This window comes from Oncorhynchus nerka, linkage group LG3 (genome assembly GCF_034236695.1).
Source record: "Oncorhynchus nerka isolate Pitt River linkage group LG3, Oner_Uvic_2.0, whole genome shotgun sequence".
NCBI classification, from domain to species: Eukaryota; Metazoa; Chordata; class Actinopteri; order Salmoniformes; family Salmonidae; genus Oncorhynchus; species Oncorhynchus nerka.
In genome coordinates, this window is record NC_088398.1 from 66,293,311 (window position 1) to 66,312,608 (window position 19,298).

Below are 19,298 nucleotides of genomic sequence, written 5' to 3' on the forward strand. Positions count from 1 at the left end.
ACGTAAACAACAGTTGACAGTTGCTGAATGACAGGAGTGTTTCAGAGGTACGGAATTGAGACTAGCATGTGCTTTGCCTCTTGATCTTTCCCATAGTAGTTAATGTATGTGGGATGCATTCTCTTGTCTGTTAGGCTACCTGTTGGATATACAGTACCAGTCAAAAGTTTGGACACACCTACTCATTCAAGGGTTTTTCTTTATTTTTACTATTTTCTACATTATAGAATAACAGTGAAGACATCAAACTCTGAAATAACACATATGGAATCATGTAGTAACCAAGAATGTGTTAAACAAATCAAAATATATTTTAGATTCTTCAAAGCAGCCACCCTTTGCCTCGATGACAGCTTTGCACACTGTTGGCAACCAGCTTCACCTGGAATGCTTTTCCAACAGTCTTGAAGGAGTTCCCACATATGCTGAGCACTTATTGGCTGCTTTTCCTTCACTCTGCGGTCCAACTCATCCCAAACCATCTCAATTGGGTTGAGGTCGGGTGATAGTGGAGGCCAGGTCATCTGATGCAGCACTCCATCACTCTCCTTCTTGGTAAAATAGCCCTTACACAGCCAGGAGGTGTGTTGGGTCATTGTCCTGTTGAAAAACAAATTATAGTCCCACTAAGCGCAAACCAGATGGGATGGCGTATTACTGCAGAAGGCTGTGGTAGCCATGCTGGTTAACTGTGCCTTGAATAAATAAATCACTGAAAGTGTCACCAGCAAAGCACCCCCACACCATCACACCTCCTCCTCCATGCTTTACGGTGGGAACCACACATGCAGAGATCATCCGTTCACCTACTCTGCATCTCACAAAGACTCATCAGACCAAAGGACAGATTTCCACCGGTCTAATGTCCATTGTTAATGTTTCTTGGCCCAAGCAAGTCTCTTCTTGTTATTGGTGTCCTTTAGTAGTGGCTTGATTCACACAGTCTCCTCTGAACAGTTGATGTTGAGATGTGTCCGTTACTTGAACTCATTGAAGCATTTATTTGGGCTGCAATTCCTGAGGCTGGTAACTCTAATGAACTTGTCCTCTGCAGCAGAGGTAACTCTGGGTCTTCCTTTCCTGTGGCGGTCCTCATGAGAGCCAGTTTCATCTTAGCGCTTGATGTTTTTTTCGACTGCACTTTCTAAGTTCTTCACATATTCTGGAATGACTGACCTCCATGTCTTAAAGTAATGATAGACTGTCGTTTCTCTTTGCTTATTTGAGCTGTTCTTTGCTATAATATGGACTTGGTCTTTTACCAAATAGGGTTGTTACACAGAAGATAGCCCTATCTTGTCATAACACAACTTATTGGCTGAAACGCAAGAAATTCCACAAATGTACTTTTAACACCTGTTAATTGAAATGCATTTCAGGTGACTATCTCCATGAAGCTGGTTGAGAGAATGCCAAGAGTGCAAAGATGTCAGCAAGGCAAAGGGTGGCTACATTGTTTTTATTTGTTTAACACATTTTTTGTTGCTACATGATTCTGTATTATTTCATAGTTTTGATGTCTTTACATTTAACATTTAAGTCATTTAGCAGACGCTCTTCACTGTTATTCTACAAACTTTGGACTGGTACTGTAGGTAGGTGCTCTGTTCATTGTAATTACCTCTTTGACATACTGGCCAACGACTCCCTGTATACCGTTGAGGTGGAAGCCGTACCCGGCGGAGGTCTTCTCCATCTTGCACAGCTTGAGGAGGTCTGTGGTAACAGGGTCTGGGACCGGGGCCAGCACGCTCTCTGGGTAGCTGGGTGGAGGGGTTGCTGGAAGGAGGGATTCCATAATCTCTTCCAAGTAGAACAGAGGAGAAACGCCTCCCTGTGGAAGATCGCAATTCATCTCAGACCAATATCTCAATCCACACAGTAGTCTTCTTTACTGCACTTCTGTTTCTGGACAGTTCCTGAGCCTATATACACTATGAAATGACTGCCCCTCAGCCTTGAAGTTTTTCAACTTTAGTAGGCTTTTTGAATGGTCTTTAAAGTGCAAAACGGCATTTGGCAGAAGTAAATTAATCTGCCAACATGACTATAAGTGAACAGCTTCCAAGCAATACGACTGATAAATAGCTAACAATTTAGCTACACAGACTATCTGAGTTTACCTTGTATCTTTCAGACCTATATCTATCCTACCCTGCCTTTCTAAGGTCTTCGGAAGCCAAGTCAACAAACAGATTACCCACCATTTCGAATCTCACCATACCTTCTCTGCTATGCAAACTGGTTTCAGAGCTGGTCATGGGTGCACCTCAGCCACGCTCAAGGTCCTAAACGATATCTTAACCGCCATCGATAAGAAACATTACTGTGCAGCCGTATTCATTGATCTGGCCAAGGCTTTCGACTCTGTCAATCACCGCAGACTCGACAGCCTTGGTTTCTCAAATGATTGCCTCGCCTGGTTCACCAACTACTTTTCCGATAGAGTTCAGTGTGTCAAATCGGAGGGTCTGCTGTCCGGACCTCTGGCAGTCTCTATGGGGGTGCCACACGGTTAAATTCTTGGACCGACTCTCTTCTCTGTATACATCAATGATTTCCCTCTTGCTGCTGGTGAGTCTCTGATCCACCTCTACGCAGATGACACCATTCTGTATACTTCTGGCCCTTCTTTGGACACTGTTAACAACCCTCCAGGCAAGCTTCAATGCCATACAACTCTCCTTCCGTGGCCTCCAATTGCTCTTTAATACAAGTAAAACTAAATGCATGCTCTTCAACCGATCGCTGCCTGCACCTGCCCGCCTGTCCAACATCACTACTCTGGACGGCTCTGACTTACGTGGACAACTACAAATACCTAGGTGTCTGGTTAGACTGTAAACTCTCCTTCCAGACCCACATCAAACATCTCCAATCCAGAGTTAAATCTAGAATTGGCTTCCTAGATCTCAACAACGCATCCTTCACTCATGCTGCCAAACATACCCTCGTAAAACTGACCATCCTACCGATCCTCGACTTCAGCGATGTCATTTACAAAGTAGCCCCCAACACTCTACTCAACCAATTGGAAGCAGTCTATCACAGTGCCATCCGTTTTGTCACCAAAGCCCCATATATTACTCACCATTGCGACCTGTACGCTCTCGTTGGCTGGCCCTCGCTTCATACTCGTCGCCAAACCCACTGGCTCCATGTCATCTACAAGACCCTGCTAGGTAAAGTCCCCCCTTATCTCAGCTCGCTGGTCACCATAGCATCACCCACCTGTAGCACGCGCTCCAGCAGGTATATCTCTCTGGTCACCCCCAAAACCAATTCTTTCTTTGGCCGCCTCTCCTTCCAGTTCTCTGCTGCCAATGACTGGAGCGAACTACAAAAATCTCTGAAACTGGAAACACTTGTCTCCCTCACTAGCTTTAAGCACCAACTGTCAGAGCAGCTCACAGATTACTGCACCTGTACATATCCCACCTATAATTTAGCCCAAACAACTACCTCTTTCCCTACTGTATTTATTTTATTTATTTATTTATTTTGCTCCTTTGCACCCCATTATTTTTATTTCTACTTTGCACATTCTTCCACTGCAAATCTACCATTCCAGTGTTTAACTTGCTATGTTGTATTTACTTTGCCACCATGGCCTTTATTTTGCCTTTACCTCCCTTATTTCACCTCATTTGCTCACTGTATATAGACTTGTTTATACTGTATTATTGACTGTATATTTGTTTTACTCTATGTGTAACTCTGTGTCGTTGTATGTGTCGAACTGCTTTGCTCTATCTTGGCCAGGTCGCAATTGTAAATGAGAACTTGTTCTTAACTTGCCTACCTGGTTAAATAAAGGTGAAATAAATAAATAAAACATCTTTATTGAACTTTTATTTCAATCTTTCCACTGTCTCTATGCACACTCACAGGGCTCTACAAACTGTCACTCCAACACACACACAAACGCACTCCATCATTTTCTCACTCGCACATAATATGCACATAATTTTATACTGACTACACACACACACACCAATTCACATGCAAGCTGCTGCTACTCTGTCGCCTAGTCCCCTTACCCCTAAAAGTGTTTAGTCAGCCACCAATCATCACTGCTCTAGAGGAGATCTGTATGGAGGAATGACCAAAATACCAGTAACAGTGTGTGAAAACCTTGTAAAAACGTTTGACCTCTGTCATTGCCAACAAAGGGTATATAACAAAGTATTGAGATATACTTATTTTCCACCATAATTTGCAAATAAATTCTTTAAAAATCCTACAATGTGATTTTCTGGATTTATTTTTCACATTTTGTCTGTCATAGTTGAAGTGTGCCTATGATGAAAATTACAGGCCTCTCTCATCTTTTTAAGTGGGAGAACTTGCACAATTGGTGGCTGACTAAATACTTTTTTGCCCCACCGTATCTACCTCCATCACTCCAGTATCCCTCTCCCCTTTCTCATATATATGGGGCGGCAGGGTAGCCTAGTGGTTAGAGCGTTGGACTAGTAACTGGAAGGTTGCGAGTTCAAATCCCCGAGCTGACAAGGTACAAATCTGTCGTTCTGCCCCTGAACAGGCAGTTAACCCACTGTTCCTAGGCCGTCATTGAAAATAAGAATTTGTTCTTAACTGACTTGCCTAGTAAAATAAAGGTAAAAAAATAAATATATATATATATATATCTATCTCCATTACTCCAGTATCCCTGTCACCTTACCCCTATACATATATACCTCCATCACTACAGTATCCCTGTCACCGTACCCCTATACATATCTACCTCCATTACTCCAGTATCCCTGTCACCTTACCCCTATACATATCTACCTCCATTACTCCAGTATCCCTCTCCCCTTTCTCCTATACATATCTATATCTGGAGGATATGGATGGATCACTACAGTATCCCTGTCACCTTACCCCTATACATATCTATCTCCATTACTCCAGTATCCCTGTCACCTTACCCCTATACATATCTACCTCCATCACTACAGTATCCCTGTCACCTTACCCCTATACATATCTACCTCCATCACTCCAGTATCCCTGTCACCTTACCCCTATACATATCTACCTCCATCACTCCAGTATCCCTCTCCCCTTTCTCCTATACATATCTACCTCCATCACTCTAGTATCCCTCTCCCCTTTCTCCTATACATATCTACCTCCATCACTCTAGTATCCCTCTCCCCTTTCTCCTATACATATCTACCTCCATCACTCTAGTATCCCTCTCCCCTTTCCCCTATACATATCTACCTCCATCACTCCAGTATCCCTCTCCCCTTTCTCCTATACATATCTACCTCCATCACTCCAGTATCCCTGTCCCCTTTCTCCTATCTACCTCCATCACTCCAGTATCCCTCTCCCCTTCCCCATTACATATCTACCTCCATCACTCCAGTATCCCTCTCCCCTTTCTCCTATACATATCTACCTCCATCACTCCAGTATCCCTGTCCCCTTTCTCCTATACATATCTACCTCCATCACTCCAGTATCCCTGTCCCCTTTCTCCTATATACACTCCAGTATCCCTCTCCCCTTCCCCATTACATATCTACCTCCATCACTCCAGTATCCCTCTCCCCTTTCTCCTATACATATCTACCTCCATCACTCCAGTATCCCTCTCCCCTTACCCCTATACATATCTACCTCCATCACTCCAGTATCCCTCTCCCCTTTCTCCTATACATATCTACCTCCAATCACTCCAGTATCCCTGTCACCTTACCCCTATACATATCTACCTCCATTACTCCAGTATCCCTCTCCCCTTTCTCCTATACATATCTACCTCCATCACTCCAGTATCCCTCTCCCCTTTCTCCTATACATATCTACCTCCATCACTCCAGTATCCCTCTCCCCTTCCCCCTATACATATCGACCTCCATCACTCCAGTATCCCTGTCACCTTACCCCTATACATATCTACCTCTATCACTCAATTATCCCTGTCTCCTTCCCCATTACATATCTACCTCCATCACTCCAGTATCCCTCTCCCCTTCCCCATTACATATCTACCTCCATCACTCCAGTATCCCTCTCCCCTTTCTCCTATACATATCTACCTCCATCACTCCAGTATCCCTGTCCCCTTTCTCCTATACATATCTACCTCCATCACTCCAGTATCCCTCTCCCCTTCCCCATTACATATCTACCTCCATCACTACAGTATCCCTGTCACCTTACCCCTATACATATCTACCTCCATCACTCTAGTATCCCTCTCCCCTTTCTCCTATACATATCTACCTCCATCACTCTAGTATCGCTCTCCCCTTTCCCCTATACATATCTACCTCCATCACTCCAGTATCCCTCTCCCCTTACCCCTATACATATCTACCTCCATCACTCCAGTATCCCTCTCCCCTTTCTCCTATACATATCTACCTCCATCACTCCAGTATCCCTGTCACCTTACCCCTATACATATCTACCTCCATCACTCCAGTATCCCTCTCCCCTTTCTACTATACATATCTACCTCCATCACTCCAGTATCCCTCTCCCCTTTCTCCTATGCATATCTACCTCCATCACTACAGTATCCCTCTCCCCTTTCTCCTTTACATATCTACCTCCATTACTCCAGTATCCCTCTCCCCTTTCTCCTATACATATCTACCTCCATCACTCCAGTATCCCTCTCCCCTTTCTCCTATACATATCTACCTCCATCACTCCAGTATCCCTCTCCCCTTCCCCCTATACATATCGACTTCCATCACTCCAGTATCCCTGTCACCTTACCCCTATACATATCTACCTCTATCACTCAATTATCACTGTCTCCTTCCCCCTATACATATCTACCTCCATCACTCCAGTATCCCTGTCTCCTTCACCCTATACATATCTACCTCCATCACTCCAGTATCCCTCTCCCCTTCCCCATTACATATCTACCTCCATCACTCCAGTATCCCTCTCCCCTTCCCCATTACATATCTACCTCCATCACTCCAGTATCCCTCTCCCCTTTCTCCTATACATATCTACCTCCATCACTCCAGTATCCCTGTCCCCTTTCTCCTATACATATCTACCTCCATCACTCCAGTATCCCTCTCCCCTTCCCCATTACATATCTACCTCCATCACTCCAGTATCCCTCTCCCCTTTCTCCTATACATATCTACCTCCATCACTCCAGTATCCCTGTCCCCTTTCTCCTATACATATCTACCTCCATCACTCCAGTATCCCTCTCCCCTTCCCCTATACATATCTACCTCCATCACACCAGTATCCCTCTCCCCTTACCCCTATACATATCTACCTCCATCACTACAGTATCCCTCTCCCCTTACCCCTATACATATCTACCTCCATCACTGCAGTATCCCTGTCACCTTACCCCTATACATATCTACCTCTATTACTCCAGTATCCCTCTCCCCTTTCTCCTATACATATCTACCTCCATCACTACAGTATCCCTGTCACCTTACCCCTATACATATCTATCTCCATTACTCCAGTATCCCTGTCACCGTACCCCTATACATATCTACCTCCATCACTCTAGTATCCCTCTCCCCTTTCTCCTATACATATCTACCTCCATCACTCTAGTATCCCTCTCCCCTTTCTCCTATACATATCTACCTCCATCACTCCAGTATCCCTGTCACCTTACCCCTATACATATCTACCTCCATCACTCCAGTATCCCTGTCTCCTTCCTCCTATACATATCTACCTCCATCACTCCAGTATCCCTTTCCCCGTTCTCCTATACATATCTACCTCCATCACTCCAGTATCCCTGTCACCTTACCCCTATACATATCTACCTCCATTACTCCAGTATCCCTGTCACCTTACCCCTATACATATCTACCTCCATCACTCCAGTATCCCTCTCCCCTTTCTCCTATACATATCTACCTCCATCACTCCAGTATCCCTCTCCCCTTACCCCTATACATATCTACCTCCATCACTCCAGTATCCCTCTCCCCTTTCTCCTATACATATCTACCTCCATCACTCCAGTATCCCTCTACCCTTTCTCCTATGCATATCTACCTCCATCACTACAGTATCCCTCTCCCCTTCCCCATTACATATCTACCTCCATCACTCCAGTATCCCTCTCCCCTTCCCCATTACATATCTACCTCCATCACTCCAGTATCCCCCTCCCCTTCCCCATTACACATCTACCTCCATCACTCCAGTATCCCTCTCCCCTTTCTCCTATACATATCTACCTCCATCACTCCAGTATCCCTGTCACCTTACCCCTATACATATCTACCTCCATCACTCCAGTATCCTCTCCTCTTTCTCCTATACATATCTACCTCCATCACTCCAGTATCCCTCTCCCCTTACCCCTATACATATCTACCTCCATCACTCCAGTATCCCTCTCCCCTTTCTCCTATACATATCTACCTCCATCACTCCAGTATCCCTGTCTCCTTCCTCCTATACATATCTACCTCCATCACTCCAGTATCCCTCTCCCCTTTCTCCTATACATATCTACCTCCATCACTCCAGTATTCCTCTCCCCTTTCTCCTATACATATCTACCTCCATCACTCCAGTATCCCTGTCACCTTTCTCCTATACATATCTACCTCCATCACTCCAGTATCCCTCTCCCCTTTCTCCTATACATATCTACCTCCATCACTCCAGTATCCCTGTCCCCTTTCTCCTATACATATCTACCTCCATCACTCCAGTATCCCTCTCCCCTTTCTCCTATACATATCTACCTCCATCACTCCAGTATCCCTCTCCCCTTCCCCATTACATATCTACCTCCATCACTCCAGTACCCCTCTCCCCTTTCTCCTATACATATCTACCTCCATCACTCCAGTATTCCTCTCCCCTTTCTCCTATACATATCTACCTCCATCACTCCAGTATCCCTGTCACCTTTCTCCTATACATATCTACCTCCATCACTCCAGTATCCCTCTCCCCTTTCTCCTATACATATCTACCTCCATCACTCCAGTATCCCTGTCCCCTTTCTCCTATACATATCTACCTCCATCACTCCAGTATCCCTCTCCCCTTTCTCCTATACATATCTACCTCCATCACTCCAGTATCCCTCTCCCCTTTCTCCTATACATATCTACCTCCATCACTACAGTATCCCTCTCTCCTTCCTCCTATACATATCTACCTCCATCACTCCAGTATCCCTTTCCCCGTTCTCCTATACATATCTACCTCCATCACTCCAGTATCCCTGTCACCTTACCCCTATACATATCTACCTCCATTACTCCAGTATCCCTCTCCCCTTTCTCCTATACATATCTACCTCCATCACTCCAGTATCCCTGTCACCTTACCCCTATACATATCTACCTCCATCACTCCAGTATCCCTCTCCCCTTTCTCCTATACATATCTACCTCCATCACTCCAGTATCCCTGTCACCTTACCCCTATACATATCTACCTCCATCACTCCAGTATCCCTCTCCCCTTTCTCCTATACATATCTACCTCCATCACTCCAGTATCCCTCTCCCCTTACCCCTATACATATCTACCTCCATCACTCCAGTATCCCTCTCCCCTTTCTCCTATACATATCTACCTCCATCACTCCAGTATCCCTCTCCCCTTTCTCCTATGCATATCTACCTCCATCACTACAGTATCCCTCTCTCCTTCCCCATTACATATCTACCTCCATAACTCCAGTATCCCTCTCCCCTTCCCCATTACATATCTACCTCCATCACTCCAGTATCCCTCTCCCCTTCCCCATTACATATCTAACTCCATCACTCCAGTATCCCTCTCCCCTTTCTCCTATACATATCTACCTCCATCACTCCAGTATCCCTGTCCCCTTTCTCCTATACATATCTACCTCCATCACTCCAGTATCCCTCTCCCTTCCCCATTACATATCTACCTCCATCACTCCAGTATCCCTCTCCCTTCCCCATTACATATCTACCTCCATCACTCCAGTATCCCTCTCCCCTTTCTCCTATACATATCTACCTCCATCACTCCAGTATCCCTGTCCCCTTTCTCCTATACATATCTACCTCCATCACTCCAGTATCCCTCTCCCCTTCCCCATTACATATCTACCTCCATCACTCCAGTATCCCTCTCCCCTTCCCCATTACATATCTACCTCCATCACTCCAGTATCCCTCTCCCCTTTCTCTTATACATATCTACCTCCATCACTCCAGTATCCCTGTTCCCTTTCTCCTATACATATCTACCTCCATCACTCCAGTATCCCTCTCCCCTTTCTCCTATACATATCTACCTCCATCACTCCAGTATCCCTGTCCCCTTTCTCCTATACATATCTACCTCCATCACTCCAGTATCCCTCTCCCCTTTCTCCTATACATATCTACCTCCATCACTCCAGTATCCCTCTCCCCTTTCTCCTATACATATCTACCTCCATCACTACAGTATCCCTCTCCCCTTTCTCCTATACATATCTACCTCCATCACTCCAGTATCCCTGTCACCTTACCCCTATACATATCTACCTCCATCACTCCAGTATCCCTGTCACCTTACCCCTATACATATCTACCTCCATCACCCCAGTATCCCTGTCACCTTACCTCTATACATATCTACCTCCATCACTCCAGTATCCCTGTCACCTTACCCCTATACATATCTACCTCCATCACTCCAGTATCCCTCTCCCCTTACCCCTATACATATCTACCTGTATCACTCCAGTATCCCTGTCACCTTACCTCTATACATATCTACCTCCATCACTACAGTATCCCTGTCACCTTACCCCTATACATATCTACCTGTATCACTCCAGTATCCCTGTCACCTTACCCCTATACATATCTACCTCCATCACTCCAGTATCCCTGTCACCTTACCCCTATACATATCTACCTCCATCACTCCAGTATCCCTCTCCCCTTTCTCCTATACATATCTACCTCCATCACTCAAGTATCCCTCTCCCCTTTCTCCTATACATATCTACCTCCATCACTCCAGTATCCCTGTCACCTTACCCCTATACATATCTACCTCCATTACTCCAGTATCCCTGTCACCTTACCCCTATACATATCTACCTCTATCACTCCATTATCCCTGTCACCTTACCCCTATACATATCTACCTCCATTACTTCAGTATCCCTGTCACCTTACCCCTATACATATCTACCTCCATCACTCCAGTATCCCTGTCACCTTACCCCTATACATATCTACCTCCATCACTACAGTATCCCTCTCCCCTTTCTCCTATACATATCTACCTCCATCACTCCAGTATCCCTCTCCCCTTTCTCCTATACATATCTACCTCCATCACTCCAGTATCCCTCTCCCCTTTCTCCTATACATATCTACCTCCATCACTCCAGTATCCCTGTCACCTTACCCCTATACATATCTACCTCCATCACTCCAGTATCCCTGTCACCTTACCCCTATACATATCTACCTGTATCACTCCAGTATCCCTGTCACCTTACCCCTATACATATCTACCTCCATCACTCCAGTATCCCTGTCACCTTACCCCTATACATATCTACCTCCATCACTCCAGTATCCCTCTCCCCTTACCCCTATACATATCTACCTGTATCACTCCAGTATCCCTGTCACCTTACCTCTATACATATCTACCTCCATCACTACAGTATCCCTGTCACCTTACCCCTATACATATCTACCTGTATCACTCCAGTATCCCTGTCACCTTACCCCTATACATATCTACCTCCATCACTCCAGTATCCCTCTCCCCTTACCCCTATACATATCTACCTCTATCACTCCAGTATCCCTCTCCCCTTACCCCTATACATATCTACCTCTATCACTCCAGTATCCCTGTCACCTTTCCCCTATACATATCTACCTCCATCACTCCAGTATCCCTGTCACCTTACCCCTATACATATCTACCTCCATCACTCCAGTATCCCTGTCCCCTTTCTCCTATACATATCTACCTCCATCACTCCAGTATCCCTCTCCCCTTTCTCCTATACATATCTACCTCCATCACTCCAGTATCCCTGTCACATTACCCCTATACATATCTACCTCCATTACTCCAGTATCCCTGTCACCTTACCCCTATACATATCTACCTCCATCACTCCAGTATCCCTGTCACCTTACCCCTATACATATCTACCTCCATCACTCCAGTATCCCTGTCACCTTACCCCTATACATATCTACCTCCATCACTCCAGTATCCCTACTCATGTTAATGTGGTATTGGATCTGACTTTTTAAATATTTTCTGTACATGTATGCTTACTTACTTATTTACTTTATTGCGTATTTCATATTTCCTATTCTTATTTCTTCTTTTTTTCTAGTAATAGTTTGTTATTGATTATTGCATTGTTGGGTTTTAAGTTTGAAAGAAAGGCATTTCACTGTACTTGTGGATGTGACATTAAATCCTGAACTATATATATAGAAATGACCGAGTTTTTCACCAGTTTGATGACATAATTGTGAAGCCTTTTCAAAAGATGAGTGGATGTGTTCTGGGGTTCAATCCGTTTCTCAGCGGTGTGGTGCTCATCAGTATCAGCCACAGCTTCATTATAATCCCAAAGGAAAAACTGATCCTTGATCAGCACTCCAACTCTAAGACACTTTGTAAATATGGGGCCAGATGTTTAGACCAATGTGCTTGAGCCAACTCCTATGACCGTTGTTTCATACATTTATTTCCTAAATCCAACAAGAAAGATTGATCCCAGAACCCTCACCATCTTGTAGAGCTTGTCAGTGTCTTCGTCAACCACCAGGAGGCAGCACTTGCTGCCACACTGCCTGATCCTGTCCACCACCTGCTCATGGCTGCAGCCATCCACTTCCACACCCTCCACGGCAACCAGCCTGTCCATCTCCTTTAATCCTGCCCTCTCGGCTGGGCTACCCCTGTCAATGTCCCTGATGAAGTGGCCTGCAGGTAGGATGATATTAAGATGGTGTTAAGATTGTGTAAAATTATTCAGACGGATGGCTATTGTTGTTGGTGAATAGTTTAATAGTGATGATTCTATGTGGCTATTGGCAGATGAGTTGTTATAAGACATTATAAGGGGTACATACACGCTTATGAAAAGTCATTATAACCGCATCATAATGCATTATACCTGTTTGCTTATAGTAGTGTAACCAAGTTTTTCTTTGGATACCTACTGAACATCCAAATTCACACACCATACAAACACACAGACCTGTCTTGTTAGGCTCAGTCCTTAGGAAGTATCCATAGCCGTCTGATCCTTTGACCAAGTCTGCGATGCGTGGCTTCAGTGGGAGGAGCTTCGCTGTGGCTAGCCCCGCCCCTATCCTGATGCGTTTTATCTTGTAGAACCTGTCTGTGTCCTCATCCACCAATAGGAACATGACGCTGCTGCCTGATGCCTTGACCTGACACAGATCACACAACGGGCTCATTCGGGCGGGCACAAAGTTAAATAACGTTTAGATCGAAATTAACAGAAGAAGAGTAAACATTCTTATCTGTCATGTAAAATAAAGACTTATGACATATCTTGCCTAAACGTAACCAATCACATTTGTTTCTGCCCTCAAGGCTGAGTTGCCCAGGGAAACCAAATGGAATTAACACTGATTTCCCAAATGATCCCTGTCCTGACTCCTGTATTCTGAGTGAACAAAATCGTTGACAGGCTGTAGAATAATATGCCAGATATTGAAGTTAAAAGTTAACCACAGAGTAGTGTAAATAAGGACTGAACCCTGACCTTTTCAACTATCTGGTCATGAGTGGCGTTCTCCGTGTTCTCCCCGTTGACCTCTATCAGGCGGTCGTTGGTCTTGACCCCTGCCCTCCCGGCCACACCCCCTGGAGCCACCTCTGTCATGAATATGCCCACGTCACCTGGGACAGGAAATGGAGGAAAGAAAATGTAGTTTAAAATCACAATCCTAAGTTCATTATTATTGGACATAAAGAAGACAGGAATGTATGTTAAGGGCCCACGCCATGTGAGACGAAGATAATGTGTTAATTTGATGCTTGATCAACAAGCAAAATAATATGAATATGAATATGAATATGATTACAATAATTGCTGCTGTCAGTTTGGTTCTTCTCTCTTGTCAGCAATATCACAATCAAAGAGATACACACACACACACACAGTAATTGTGTGTGTGTGTGTGTGTGTGTGTGTGTGTGTGTGTGTGTGTGTGTGTGTGCCCGCATGCATGTCCCACCCCTCTCATCTTTGATAGAGCGCAAAGAGAAGCCGTAGCCCCCGCTGGACTTGGCCAGGTAGCAGAGTTTGGGTTTGGGCGCCCCTCCTCCCACCCCGTTCATGGCGTGCTGGGTGGGTGTGGCGTGTGGGTCAGACAGGTCCACCCCCTCAGTCTTAGCCTGCTTGTAGGATGCCACATCCAGAACGTGGAAGGTGACCGATGCACCACTCTCCTTCACCAGGTCCACTACCTAACCCAGGACACACAGCACAGGAGAAAGAGATGGGACAAAGTATGGTATGGTGCTACATTAGTACAGTACTTATTGCTACATGTGTTCTCTAGTAATTCCACATTTACCTAACTTATACTGGTACCTTACCCCAGGCACTTTAAAGGACTTGATAGGTGTGAACAATATAAGCAGACAAGGTTATTACCATACTATTACTATATTGCTTACATCTTTATAATTTCAATACAGTAAAAAAAGAGGGAGGGTCTAGGGCTTATGTGGAATCAGACCACTGCTAGCCCTGTCAGTTTCCCCTCTCCCCCTCCTCACCCGTGTGTGGTCCATCTCGTCCACATAGGTCCCGTTGACCCGGAGGATGCGGTCTCCGTCCTTCAAACCCACCAGCTTGGCCGGGCTGCCCCTCTCCAGGTTCCTGATCAGGTGACCATCCTCTCCTTGCTCCACCCTCAAGAGGAAGCCAAAACTTTGACCTGGCTTCTTACTCAGCACTATCACCCTCGGCCTGTACCCAGCCATGTCCTGCAACAGAGACCACAGGGTATGAATACAATACAATACAATACAATACAATACAATACAATACAATACACACACACACACACACACACACACACACACACACACACACACACACACACACACACACACACACACACACACACACACACACACACACACACACACACACACACACACACACACACGTGAGCACAGTCACTCTCTGTTTTTACCCTGCCATGTCTTGTAATACAGACCAGAATGCCAGAGTGCTGACACACACAAACCTACCTTCTCTTCCCTACCCCAAACCTACCTTCTCTTCCATACCCCCCCCAAAATTTCTGACCCTCAAATAATCCACTGTGTGTATGAGTGGTAAACCCCATTCTAATCTAATCTCAATGTCTGAAACTTCCCCCACTATCTTGAATGAGATCCCACATATGCTGAGCACTTGTTGGCTGCTTTTCCCTCACTCTGTAGTCCAACTCATCCCAAACCATCTCAATTGGGTTGAGGTTGGGTGATTGTGGAGGCCAGGTCAGCTGATGCATCACTCTCCTTGGTCAAATAGCCCTTATACAGCCAGGATGTGTGTTGAGGATCATTGTCGTGTTGAAAAACAAAATGATAGTCCCTCTAAGTGCAAACCAGATGGAATGGCATATCGCTGCAGAATTCTGTGGTAGCCATGCTGGTTAAGTGTGCCTTGAATTCTAAATAAATCACAGACAGTGTCACCAGCAAAGCACCTCCACACCATCACACCTTTTCCTCCATGCTTCACGGTGGCAACCAAACATGTGGAGATCATCCGTTCACGTACTCTGCGTCTCACAAAGACACAGCGTATGAAACCAAAAATCTCAAATTTGGACTCATCAGACCAAAGGACATGTCCATTACTCGTGTTTCTTGGCCCAAGCAAGTCTCTTCTTATTGGTGTCCTTTAGTAGTGGTTTCTTTGCAGCAATTCGACCATGAAGGCCTCATTCACGCAGTTTCCTCTGAACAGTTGATGTTGAGAGGTGTCTGTTACTTGAACTCCGTGAAGCATTTATTTGGGCTGCAATCTTAGGTGCAGTTAATTTCCGATTGGCTCAAATGCATTAAGAAGGAAAGAAATTACACAAAATGAACTTTTAACAAGGCACACCCGTTAATTGAAATGCATTCCAGGTGACTACCTCATGAATCTGTTTGAGAGAATGCCAAGAGTGTGCAAAGCTGTCATCAAGGCAAAGTGTGACTAATTTTTTGGTTACTACATGATTCTATATGTGTTATTTCATAGTTTTGATGTCTTCTATTATTTTACTATGTAGAAAATTGTAAAGACAAAGAGTTATACTGTAGCAACTCAAAGGTATGTACTGTACAGCAACGTCACCATCAGATAAATTGCAGTAAATCGGGGGTGGAGTGGAACATTTGCACAACAGAAATCTGATTGGCAATATAGAGAGATATAACAGGGATATAAACACATATATTAAAAGACTGGATATCCCATAGAGATAAGAGACCACATAGGTCAGTGTAGGGTTGGGCTCAATGTCATTGATTACACTGATACTTTACTGACAAGAGATCTCTAGAGAGTGTATTCTGCGAACCATTACGCTGAATCCCTATCTCGCACAAACACGCACACAGACACACCACGATCTACACTCGTGTTTTAACAGTGTAGCAAAGTGCTGATAGCACTAGAAGAAGGTTAACCTGCTATGCCACCTCTCACGTGGCCATGGGTTGTTAATGGTTAACAGCAGCTAGGGCCAGCTGAAGGTGCGAAGGGCTCTTTAAAATGGAATGTGTGAATTTGACCCCCCAATAAAGATGGTCAACATGAGAATCCTTGTAATGTTTATTACACTGTTATCACAGAGAGAAAGTAAGACGTGACGGATGTGTGTTTGTGTGTGTGTTTGTGTTCAGGTGTAGTGTAAGTCTGTGTGTGGCAGTGTGCTGATATGTCTGTTCCTACATTTTGCTAATCTAGTTCTATCATTTAATCCTTGACACAGTCACTGTAGACTGCCTTTTTTAGGGAGACTGTTTCCTGGAAGTAAATGCAGTCCTATAAACTAACCCAAGATGACAATTGCAAGGAAACACCATCTACATTGAGTGGAACCATGGTCCTTTCCCAAGAGATTGAATCCTCATTGTGGGGGCACATGTCACGTACTAACCCCAAAGTGTCCTGTATTGTTATTTGGAGCCCCTCTATCCACTGCACCTGTGTCTCTGTTGTTGCTCTATATCTCCATGTGAGTCATTTAGCAGACACTCTTATACAGAAACTTACAGGAGCAATTTGGGTGAAAAAGAAGATAGGTGAAAAATCTATTTGGCTCAGGGATTTGAACCAGTGACCTTTCAGTTACTGGTCCAACGCTCTTAACCGCTACGCTACCTACAGTTGAAGTGGGAAGTTTACATACACCCTAGCCAAATACATTGAAACTCCGTTTTTCACAATTCCTGACATTTAATCCTAGTTAAAATGCCCTGTCTTTGGTCAGTTAAGATCACCACTTTATTTTAAGAATGTGAAATGTCAGAATAAAAGTAGAGAGAATTATTTATTTCAGCTTTTATTTCTTTCATCACATTCCTAGTGGGTCAGACGTTTACATACACTCAATTAGTATTTGGTAGCGTTGCCTTTAATTTGTTTAACTTGGGTCAAACAATGCATCCACATAATTTTCCTTCCACGTAATTGTCCTGCCCCATGATGCCATCTATTTTGTGTAGTGCACCAAAGCACCCCCACAACATGATGCTGCCACCCCTGTACTTCATGGTTGGGATGGTATTCTTTGGCTTGCAAGCCTTTCCCTTTTCCCTCCAAACATAACGATGGTCATTGTGGCCAAACAATTCTATTTTTTGTTTCATCAGACCAGAGGAAAGTTCTTCAAAAAGTACGACCTTTGTCCCCATGTGCAGTTGCAAACCGTAGTCTGGCTTTTTTATGGCGGTTTTGGAGCAGTGGCTTCTTCCTTGCTGAGCGGCCTTTCAGGTTATGTCGATATAGGACTCGTTTTACTGTGGATATAGATACTTTTGTTTCCTCCAGCATCTTCACACGGTCCTTTTCTGTTGTTCTGGGATTGATTTGCACTTATCGCACCAAAGTACGTTTACCTCTAAGAGACAGAACGCGTCTCCTTCCTTAGCGGTATGACGGCTGTGTGGTCCCATGGTGTTTATACTTGCGTACTATTATTTGTACAGATGAACGTGGTACCTTCAGGCGTTTGGAAATTGCTCCCAAGGATGAACCAGACTTGTGGAGATCTCCAATTTTTTTTTCTGAGGTCTTGGCTGATTTCTTTTGATTTTCCAATGATGTCAAGCAAAGAGGCACTCAGTTTGAATGTAGGCCCTGAAATACATCCACACGTATACCTCCAATTGACTCAAATGATGTCAATTAGCTTAACAGAAGCTTCTAAAGCCATGACATAATTTTATGGAATTCTCCAAGCTGTTTTAAAAGCACAGTCAACATAGTGTATGTAAACTTCTGACCCACTGGAATTGTGATACAGTGAATTATAAGTGAAATAATCTGTCTGTAAACAATTGTTGGAAAAATTACTTGTGTCATGCACAAAGTAGATGTCCTAACCGACTTGCCAAAACTATAGTTTGTTAACAAGAAATTTGTGGAGTGGTTAAAAAAACGAGTTTTAATGACTCCAACCTAAGTGTATGTAAACTTCCGACTTTAAATGTATGTCCATCATAGTCCGTCTTAAACACCTGCCATTACCTACCACCACACATAAGATAACCAGTGCATGTGATATCAAAACACTGAGCAAATAGTAGAATTGATCATGTTAACAAATATAGCATTAATTAGCATCAAAAGCTAAGTAACTAAACATAATATATACGTGATTCCTTTGATAGACCACAACAATAGGAGAAATAGTAGAACATTCCCTCACCTGCTCCTGTCTCTCGTCCCAGTCCCAGTACAGAGGAGGATCTGCTGTTGTTAAGGTGGTATCTCTGTTTCTTCCCAATTTCTCGCTCTTGCTCTCGCTCGCTCTCTCATTTCATTCCTCCTCTCTCTCTCTCTCTCTCTCTCTCTCTCTCCTCTCTCTCTTCTTTCTCTCTCTCTCTCTGAAGGACTTTGACAGGTCAAAGTTGGACTTAAAGGCTGAGTTATTTAACAGTGTCTCGTGGCATCTTGGGAGACATGTCTAAACAGTCCAGGTATCCCTTTAAAACCACCGTGTTAATCACAACCCAGTCATCTGTTTAGAATGTTTAAATATGACAGAGGAGGGTGGAGAAAGCTACTGACA

General features: G+C 44.3%; 1 protein-coding gene across 1 annotated transcript in view; it reads right to left on the reverse strand.

Annotated features, from left to right (window-relative positions):
• The window catches only part of LOC115115744 (Na(+)/H(+) exchange regulatory cofactor NHE-RF3-like), a 20,099-nt gene extending 1,047 nt beyond the window's left edge, over window positions 1-19,052 (reverse strand). Inside the window, exons 1-7 of the mRNA XM_029644226.2 lie at window positions 18,936-19,052; window positions 14,773-14,982; window positions 14,226-14,457; window positions 13,751-13,887; window positions 13,217-13,412; window positions 12,743-12,939; window positions 1,622-1,834 (exon numbers count right to left, since the gene is read on the reverse strand). Coding sequence (XP_029500086.1) covers window positions 1,622-1,834; window positions 12,743-12,939; window positions 13,217-13,412; window positions 13,751-13,887; window positions 14,226-14,457; window positions 14,773-14,979 — 1,182 coding nt within the window. The 5' untranslated portion in view covers window positions 14,980-14,982; window positions 18,936-19,052. The remainder of the gene's footprint in view (window positions 1-1,621; window positions 1,835-12,742; window positions 12,940-13,216; window positions 13,413-13,750; window positions 13,888-14,225; window positions 14,458-14,772; window positions 14,983-18,935) is intronic.
• Window positions 19,053-19,298: the final 246 nt, after the last annotated feature.